The 9797-nt window shown below is 36.6% G+C and overlaps 1 protein-coding gene across 1 annotated transcript; it reads left to right on the top strand.

Moving 5' to 3' along the window:
* Nucleotides 1–3901: 3901 nt before the first annotated feature.
* On the top strand, nucleotides 3902–8395 carry DIT1 (dicarboxylate transporter 1). The gene is made up of 3 exons (XM_089801442.1): nucleotides 3902–5236; nucleotides 7477–7698; nucleotides 7796–8395. The coding sequence occupies exons 1-3, from the start codon at nucleotides 4094–4096 to the stop codon at nucleotides 8156–8158; spliced, it is 1728 nt and encodes a 575-aa protein (XP_089657568.1). The 5' UTR covers nucleotides 3902–4093; the 3' UTR covers nucleotides 8159–8395.
* The last annotated feature ends 1402 nt before the right edge of the window (nucleotides 8396–9797 follow it).

Genomic DNA, 9797 nt, shown 5'->3' with positions numbered 1-9797 from the left:
GTGAATTCTTTGTATTATTTGGAGGATTTTAAAACTTTTTAGTACCCATGGTTGAGAGTTACTAGAGAGTTTTTACATAAGTACCACTCAAAAATTTATTAGAGGAATATGTATTTGATTAGTTGTAGCACACATTTATTGGGACAAGTATAAATAGGTCTTAAACATCACCTATAAATATTCACTTTTTGACATTTGTGGAATAATGAATCATCTAGCATTCTTCGTAACTTAAAGAAGTTGAAACAATAGGTTTAAGCTCTTAAATCACATACAAAGAAAAATTAATTGTTAAAACCCAACATATCATTTCATCAAAACTCAACATTACCATTAGGACCTTACGATGAGTGAAATTAGTTGATCATTAAAAAAATATGCTTGATAAATAAAAATACTATTATTATATTGCTATTATGATTGAATTGAGTATCTTTCAAGTCAAACTCATTAAAATATCAATAAGTAGGAGATATTTTCTACAACAAGACACTACACTTGCAAAAGATTTGGCAATTCGAGAAGCAAGCTAAGTGGGTTTAACCTGGGAGGAAACTCCATGGTTAAGCACACTCGAGTTAGAGTAGTATTGAGATGCATGACCCCTTAAGAAGGCCCAATGTTTCAACTCTTTGAGAATAACCTAGAGGCAATGAGTTCAACATGTTCTATTTCTTCTCATGAGAGAGTAATAAATCAATTTAACATGTATGAGACTAAAAATAGCCTATGCGATAGACCACCTCACAAACTAATTTTCTTTATTTCAAGACTTTTCATATGTAACTTGATGATGAACATGCCCAAATTCTCAAATCTCCCCTTGTTGAATAAATGAACACAAGAGTGAGTTGCCAATACATTTTAAAAATTGTCCTCTATCTTTAAAGTTATCACACTCTAAAATGAAAGATATTTTTCTATTTCCACTTTTCTAAAAGTGTGAAAAATAAACACTCTTTCTTCCTATTTTTTTGAGTATTTTCTAATATTTGGTTTCATAATAAAGATTGGTTTTTATGAAATACTAACTTGTAAAATATGGGTCAATGCAATTGAATCCGATCTACATCATTGATACATGTTTCATGAGTAGTGGTCTATAAAAACCCATCTCATGAGAATCAATGATTCACTTAATACTTGTTTCATCTAGGTGATGCTCACAAATATAAAGTATTGAGCTTTTCCTAGAGGCTAGAAGATAATTTAAGTTTATAGTAAAATCATCAAATGAAACATAACTTGTCTGATGCATGGGTTAAATAAGAAAAATTGAGAACTATGTTGTAAAATAACCCACATGTGACAAACCCAATTTACCCTTTGATATTTCATTGAAATTAACTGTGACCCATCCATTTGTTAGTGGGGTTCATCCAATGAATTTATTTTCTTAAACTCATGGATTAACTTAATAAGGCACATTAACAGACTGAACATCTATCATTTACTAATATAAGCTAATTATTACTTATATATCCACCTTATTAGATAGACTCAATAAAAATAAAATAAAAACCACTCTAAATCTTGAGATTGACAACGTCCAATACCACATTGTATGCATTTCTCTTCATCAAACCTAGAACTAAACACATCAATCCATTGCATTTGCTTTCATAAAATAACATCAAATTCAAAATTTATGTGTGTCCACAACTATCATTTAAGTTTATTATTACTTCTATAAACATCTTACTAGATAACCATATATTAAACCTAAATAACATGTCAACTTTTATTATTAATAGTTGCATCATCCTATCACATATATCATATTCCATATAATTATAAATACCTATTAATGTGTTACAAATACATAAATTATAAACATTTAATGGTCAAAAGTTTAGGTAATAAGAACACCTTGAATTTAAAATCTAATAAATAAGTGACCTAAGCAGGAATAAAGACAAAACTCAATATTTATAGACTATATTAAGTTGTATGCTTGAAATGAAAAATTTAAAGTCAAATTATGAAAAAAAAACTCTTCCAAGGAAAGTTCGATAGATACAAGCCCAAATTTGATGGCCTTATGGGTGTATATATATAGATTTATCGAAAGATGATTATTAAAAGGGGGGAGATTTCAAAAATCCTATGCATTCATGACTATTTTTATATATTCTAAAATAAATCATATACGACGATCATCATTTACTCTTTTCTTGTAGGCAAGTTTAACTATTAAAATGCATAGGTTAGAGGAAGGAGTCCAATTATTTTCCATGTTTCAATAACCATTCACTCCTTGGACAAATTATAAACAAATCCTACAGATCCAGGGTGGGTGGGTCTCTCTCTCTCTCTCTCTCTCTCTCTCTCTCTCTCTCTCTATATATATATATATATATATCATCATCATCATCATCATCACAAAAATTTGCTTCATAAAACAAATTCAATTAATAAAATTTGTAGAATAGGAAAAGAGTCCTACTCATCACCCATGTCTAAATAATCCTTCAATCATTGCTCACCCAATCCTCTAATAACTATCTTAAAAAAGATACCCACTAATATATTCACATGTACTAATAGTCATCCATTTGTTTTCTTAATAGTTTATAATTTAGTATATATATAAAGAAGTTATGCAAATTTATTGGCACCCATGGTGGTGGATAGTTACTGGGGAGATGACCTAGTAATTGAACACTCTTTGTGCTTTTTAAATTCTGCTTGAAAATTTCAAATCACTCCCAATTTTCGATGATAACTTACTTGGCAAATCTATTGCATATAACAAACGTTTCAAGGCCACATCACCAAATGTGATGCCACAAATCAACTTTTGTCAGGGTATCCAAACGGACCCAAAATAAAGTGAGATCAATACTTGCACACTAAGTTGTGTTTTATTAGTGTGCTAATGTGACATCATATGACTTTGCTTTCTAGATCTAAGAAAAATGAACATAATTCATTTAATTATGGGTAGTTACATCAACAATAACGACTTTAGAGTCACAACTATGTTAATTTGACACTAAACGAAGAAGTGCCAACACAACTAGTGGAATATACTCAACTATTTGAGTCCTTTATCCTAAGGTATTTGTATATAACTATAAATAATTATTAGAGGAGTATGTAGGGAATTAGTTGTGTGATTTTTCAAGGTGGTTATAGAGCAAAATAATTGGTTGAATCTATTAATAGATATAGAATATAACCTCTAGATGTTCATTTTCTACCTCGTGCGTTCTTCATAAGGCCTAAAAGTTGAAACAATGACTTTAACTTCTTAAATCGCATATGATGAAAACAAAATTAATCATCAAAATTTAACATTCATTTGAATGAGAGCTCCACTCAGGAATTTAAGGAGTGAAGTTAATCATTACAAAAAATTGTTTGTTAGTATCAAGAATCAACTATATGATTTTTGACTCAAACTCATTGAACTATATTCTATGAGTAGTGATTCACAATAATCTATCTCTTATGAAGACTCATTGCTTTTTAGATAATAATAAATAGAAAGGTAAAACATTGGATCTTCTAGAATCTCTAAATTTATAAAATATTCATCGTCAAAATTTAGTGACAGGCAACATTGAGCGTCAAATTCGAAGAGAGCACTAGTAAAACAGGTAAAAGTGGTTAATCAGTTGCTGTCAAATTCCATGGAAGAAGTGACGTGTGCTCCAGAGTGGCTTCCGGGCCAGAGTTAGGTCTGAAAATTTATGAAGTGACAAAGCAGGCCAAATAAACGACATCAAGAAATATTCCAATCGAGCCGTACAAAGAATCTCCTCCCTGAACTCTCCGATTCCGCTCAGCCCACTTCCAACTAGATCTTCCAGCGGACAACCCAAGAAAATGGCGTCAATTCTCCCTGTTTCAACGCCCCATCAATTGTCCTAAAAGCATTCAGTTGTCAAACAAGCACATTGACGGCCAGAACTTTTTCCCAGCAAAAAGCTCCACTGCCACACATTTTTAATCGGACAACATTTTTCGTTTTTTAAAATTTGTGCACATGAAAGACTCCGTCATTTGGGGCAACTCCAGATCTTCTTCTCTACTGTAGAAGAGGGTTTTTCCGAAACCCACAGTCTAGTTGATCGCTGGAGAGAAAAAAATGGCTTCAGTAGCCCTGGCAGCTTCATCCACAACCGGTCTCCACGCGCCCTTCCGTAAAATTTCATATGGATCCGCCAGATCATCTTCTTCCGAGTCCCGTCTCGCGCTGCCACCAAAACCCTCTTTTTCCCGGGGTTCGATCTCTGCACGTCAAGCAAATCCGCTCTTTTCCACCTGGTGGCAAACGCGCGCGTTGAGCGGCTCATCTCTTCTACGACGCCGAGGGATCGAGAAGTCTCTGCAGCGAGAAATTGTGAAAGTACAGGCCTCGGCAGCTTCGGCGACTCCTGCAGCGAAAGCGCCGGAACCATGGCAAGGAGCGGCTCTGAAACCCTTGGCAGCTTCGATCGCAACGGGTGTAATTCTATGGCTTGTGCCTGCCCCTGCGGGCGTTGCGAAGAATGCTTGGCAGCTGTTGGCCATATTTCTGGCCACAATCGTAGGCATCATAACGCAGCCTCTGCCGCTCGGCGCCGTGGCTCTAATGGGGCTTGGAGCGGCCGTGTTGACGAAAACCCTAACTTTTGCGGCCGCTTTTTCAGCATTTGGGGATCAGATCCCTTGGCTCATTGCGCTAGCTTTCTTCTTTGCCCGCGGATTCATCAAAACGGGGCTGGGGAACCGCGTGGCTTATCAATTTGTGTCGCTCTTCGGGAGCTCGTCTTTGGGTTTAGGTTACAGCTTGGTCTTCAGTGAAGCTTTGCTGGCGCCGGCGATTCCTTCTGTGTCTGCTCGTGCCGGCGGAATTTTTCTGCCGTTGGTGAAGTCTCTCTGCGTTGCTTGCGGTTCGAATGTGGGGGATGGAACGGAAGAGCGACTCGGATCGTGGCTCATGCTGACTTGTTTTCAGACGTCGGTTGTGTCGTCGGCGATGTTTCTGACGGCAATGGCAGCGAATCCGCTGAGTGTTAATCTGGCCGCAGGAGCGATCGGGCAAACCATCGGATGGACGGACTGGGCGCTGGCCGCGCTGGTTCCGGGGCTCGTGTCGCTCATCGTGGTGCCGTTTTTGCTGTATTTGATATATCCTCCCACAGTCAAGAGTAGTCCTGATGCTCCCTTGCTTGCCAGAGAGAAGCTCAAGAGCATGGGGCCCATGTCTAAGAACGAGACCATCATGGCCTTCACTCTATTAGTAACGGTAATGTCCAATTCGCTGATTCTTTTTCTTCTTTGATTTAGGAGATCTTGAAGATTCGTAGTTTTCTGTCAAGAAGCGATTTAACGCAGATTCTTCATTAGTTAAAACAATTCTTTTTCGTTTCCATGCTCCCTTTCAAATTACTTTCTTCAATCTCCATTCCAAATAGATGATGCGATTTCTTTTGAATCAAGAATTCTCTTTTCTTCTTATTAACTTTTAAGAAAGATGTAATTTCTTTTGCAATCCTGTAAACCTGTTTCTGTTGTTTATAAACATTAATATATGGATCTCTTTTTAAACTCTGATTAATTTGCTCAAAAGTTGAAATTCGGACCCAAACAGGAAAATGGCTTTAATTCAAACCCTAGACGCATCTAGTCTCAGGAGTCTACATTTTGAAGTTCTCCTTTCCCGAATGTGGATCAGATATATGCTTTCAACCCTTGACGCTTCTAGTCGCTGGAATTTACATTTTGATGATCTCCTTCCCCGAAGCTGGTTCAGATACATGCTTTCTTTTGCCTTCTATAAAAATATTATGCACTCGGGGGGCCAGAAATCGATTGAATCTACATATGGAAAGTTTGCGGCAATCGATTGCTGCTTCAATTATCTTCTTTCAAATAGAACACTGACTAGAAATTGTGGATTTGGAAAATTTACTGCTTGGATTTGGATTTGGATCAGCTATCTTCTCTTCCTCAGTAGTAAAGAAGCAATAAAACACTGACTAGAAATTGTGGGTTTGGAAAATTTTGGTTATAAATTATCTTGTGTTTTATCGCGACATTGACTTGTAAACTACTGAAGAAGATCTTGTATATGGCCTGAAGTTTGCTGGAAGAAAATTTTCTACTCTAACTTTAATTAGTATATTTATTGGTTATCATTGTTAATTTTTTATGGGATTCCAATTGTTTGTCTTTCTAAGGGACTTCCAATTCATGCAATTTTTAGGAGGGATTTGATCCCTGTTTTGTATTAACGTTCAGTAGAGGGATAGGCATAAGCAGTAGAAGAAGGGGCTGTTGACTCAGTTCACCCAGAAGCAGTGGTCACGCCAGTCATATATTTGCTTCGTTGTCAGTCCGTCCAACCACCATCTTTGTCTCCTTCCAAATGGAAGGTATCCATCTTTGTCTCCTTCCAAATGGAAGGTATTGGCTTCTGGGTCTCCCATGGTTGAATAAAGGCAAAGAGGTAACTGTTCAAAAATGTATTGTAGGAAACTTCTGTAAAAAAGCTGTACGGATTTCTTTTGAGAAAAGAAGAATGTATTTGAAGTTGTTACGACACAATAGAATTTTCACAAGTAAATATAAAAATTGAAGCTTATTTCCACGGGGTTAATGGAATTTAATATCACTATGTAGAATTCGTTGAATATTTGGAATTCAGACGAAGGTGTATTTATTATTCTTTTCACGATAATCTTTTTTAAGGTTTGTAGGACTTTACAAAAGCTTGCTGTCGTTCGGTCCTTTTTTTGCACTTTTTGCCAAGGTTGCATGGGTACATGTACTCACACTCCTAGGATGCATACCCAAGTACCGGGTACTTAGTAGAGAGCATCATAGCTTAGGACCTTGATTAAGATTTGTGATTTTTATTTTGAGTTTTTGTTTGTATATCAGCTTATTGTTTATCAAGCTTAATTCAATAATTAGTTTTAAACTTTGATAGTATACTGATTAACAACAAAATTTATTATTGTTTAAGTCAGAAGCTTAGCATTTGCAATGTCATTGATATATGTTTTATGACCTCCTTGTTCATGTTGAAAGTCTGCCTTCTCTGTTATGCATCTAAACATTAAGCATATATTTTTATTACATTTATATTGCAAATCTGAAACTGAAAACAATACATAACATCAGCAAACTTTATCACTCTTCTTGATTTGAAAAACCATTGTTATTACTAATATTTTTAGATTTTCTATAAATCTTGAAGTATATTAAAAAAACAATTGATTACCTAAGTACTCTCATTCCCTATTTTGAAAAATAGCTGTATTCGTATCCTAAGTACCCTCATCCCTGTGCAACCTTACTTTTTAGTATCTGCAGCTAATGGAAGTTTTCGTTATCTTTCTAGTGTCTATTGTACTTTTGAGTCTTGACTGTGGTAGTAACGTTACATTCACAATGCTTATGGTTTGAAGCTTGTAGGACTTCATTGAACTTCCTCTCGTTCTGTTTACCCAAGATGCTAACAAATATAGGTGTTGTGGACAGGTGGGACTCTGGATATTTGGAGGAATGATTAAAGTGGATGCTGTTACTGCAGCAATCCTTGGTTTGTCTGTCCTCCTCTGCACAGGAGTTGTGACATGGAAGGAGTGCTTGGCTGAATCAGTAGCTTGGGACACTCTTACATGGTTTGCTGCACTTATTGCAATGGCTGGATATCTCAATAAATTTGGGCTGATATCATGGTTTAGCCAGACTGTGGTGAAGGTACTTCTTTTACACATCCTGCATTATCTGGCACTGCTATTTTTCTGCCCTTTTCTATCAACAATTAGCATATTCTGAGTCATTTGATTGTGTTCAGGTTGTCGGTGGGCTTGGATTATCATGGCAGCTTTCTTTTGGAATATTGGTTCTGCTCTACTTCTATTCCCACTACTTTTTTGCAAGTGGTGCAGCACACATTGGTGCAATGTTCACCGCCTTTTTATCGGTGTCGAGTGCTTTAGGAACCCCACCTCTTTTTGGTGCAATGGTTCTCTCTTTCCTTTCAAATCTTATGGGTGGCCTTACACACTACGGTATTGGATCCGCACCAGTGTTCTATGGGGCTGGTTATGTGCCTTTGGGTAAATGGTGGGGCTATGGCTTTCTCATCTCTGTAGTCAACATTTGTATTTGGCTTGGAATTGGAGGGGTATGGTGGAAAGCATTGGGCTTATGGTAATTTGTTGAAACAACTGGATTTGCTGGAATGCAAATAACATAGAGCTAGGTTTTTTTTACAGAATCTCCAACATTTCAAGTTGAATGTTGAGTCAGTCTTGAAAGTTAGCATTTGCACTCTTTCCATATCACAGGTGGGCTCGTGCAATGATCATTGTAATAATTGCTGATTTTGTAACCAGCAGCTCATTTTTTGAATGCAATATATTTGCACTGCCATTTGAAGTTTTTGAGGTTATATCTGTTTTGCAATGATTGTTCACTTTTCTCAAGGAAGGTGGAGACATTTGAAGTGTGCATTTTTTTACTCTATATTTTCTTTTCTTTTGTGATTGAAGATTCAGGAAAAATGGGGAATATCTAAATCTAAAGTGCAGGCCAAATGAAATAGCCGTGCCAAAACGGTGATAGGTGCCCACCAGGATTCTATTGTGTAATTTTTGAGTCAAACTCATTGACCCATGTTTCATGGGGTAGTGGTTTGCAAGAATTTATCTCTCACGAGTCTAAACGGAACATTTATCTCTTATTGCATATAGGTGATGCTCACAAAAGTACTATCAACTTTTCCATGTTGATCCTTTGTTATTAATTGTTCAAATCCCACAGAAATATGCACATTGGTACTAATATCTCTTCAAAATATTTATTGAAGGTAAAATGTATTATGAAATTACTTCTTTGGCTTCTACATGTATCTTGAGAAGATCCAACACGCTTCTCATCTTTAGCACCTGGCAACTCTGGGGTGTTATATTTTCTCCATTGCCTCATCTGGTACATGCGGCATATGATGGACCTCATATTGAGATGTTGATTATATGAGACTCGCTAGTCTCTCCAAAAGGCCTAAATATATGTGATTGCACATAACACGATGATGAGACACACTCAATCGGGCGGGTATCAGAGGTGGTTGAGCAATAAGAGGGGTAATATATTTCCAACATTTGCCCCAAGGCTTATCTTAAGGTTCCTCAACCTACTCTGTAAATATCTAAAACCTATATAGTTCACAGGCTTTCCCAAAATAGATTCAGCATATAGTTTGCACTTAAAATATATTGGGACATTGAGATTGATGTCAGGTGCGTTAACAAAATCCAACACCAATGATTTGTATTTTAGAACATCTGGTATGAAGCTTTTTGTTTGATTGCTTGGTGAATTATTGCAGTGTTGTGGCTTAACCCAAATCCGCTAGGTAGGCTTAACATCAGAGCAGTCTTCCTTGCTTGCTGCAATTGACTTGACACTATGGAGTGAAATGATCAGTCCAGAAAGTATTATTACTACAATGAAATACAATTTTCTCATAGTCCATTAGGTGCATCCAACAACAGTCCCTCGTGTTCAATAGAATATCTCCTGGGGTCCTATTGGCAAGAATTTGGTGAAATTTTGAAAGTTGAATGTTTCTTCAAAAATTCCAATAATATTTCCCCAAGGCATTGCTTGTAGCTTGTAAACAATCTAATTCCCAGAATTGGGAGGGAAGAGAGTGTAGGATGTACAAAAAAGAATGCACAGGAAGAGGTCCCTGCTCATGGATCAATGGAAGGAGTCCCCTTGGAAATCCCAAATTCCATTTTCCAACACTTAGGCCTTGTATACTAGAGACTTGAATTTATGAATGAAGA

Source organism: Cupressus sempervirens, chromosome 9 (assembly GCF_028749045.1).
Source record: "Cupressus sempervirens isolate cs-2001-9-10 chromosome 9, ASM2874904v1, whole genome shotgun sequence".
In the NCBI taxonomy this organism is placed as follows: domain Eukaryota; kingdom Viridiplantae; phylum Streptophyta; class Pinopsida; order Cupressales; family Cupressaceae; genus Cupressus; species Cupressus sempervirens.
This window is presented reverse-complemented; position numbering and strand designations above follow the sequence as displayed.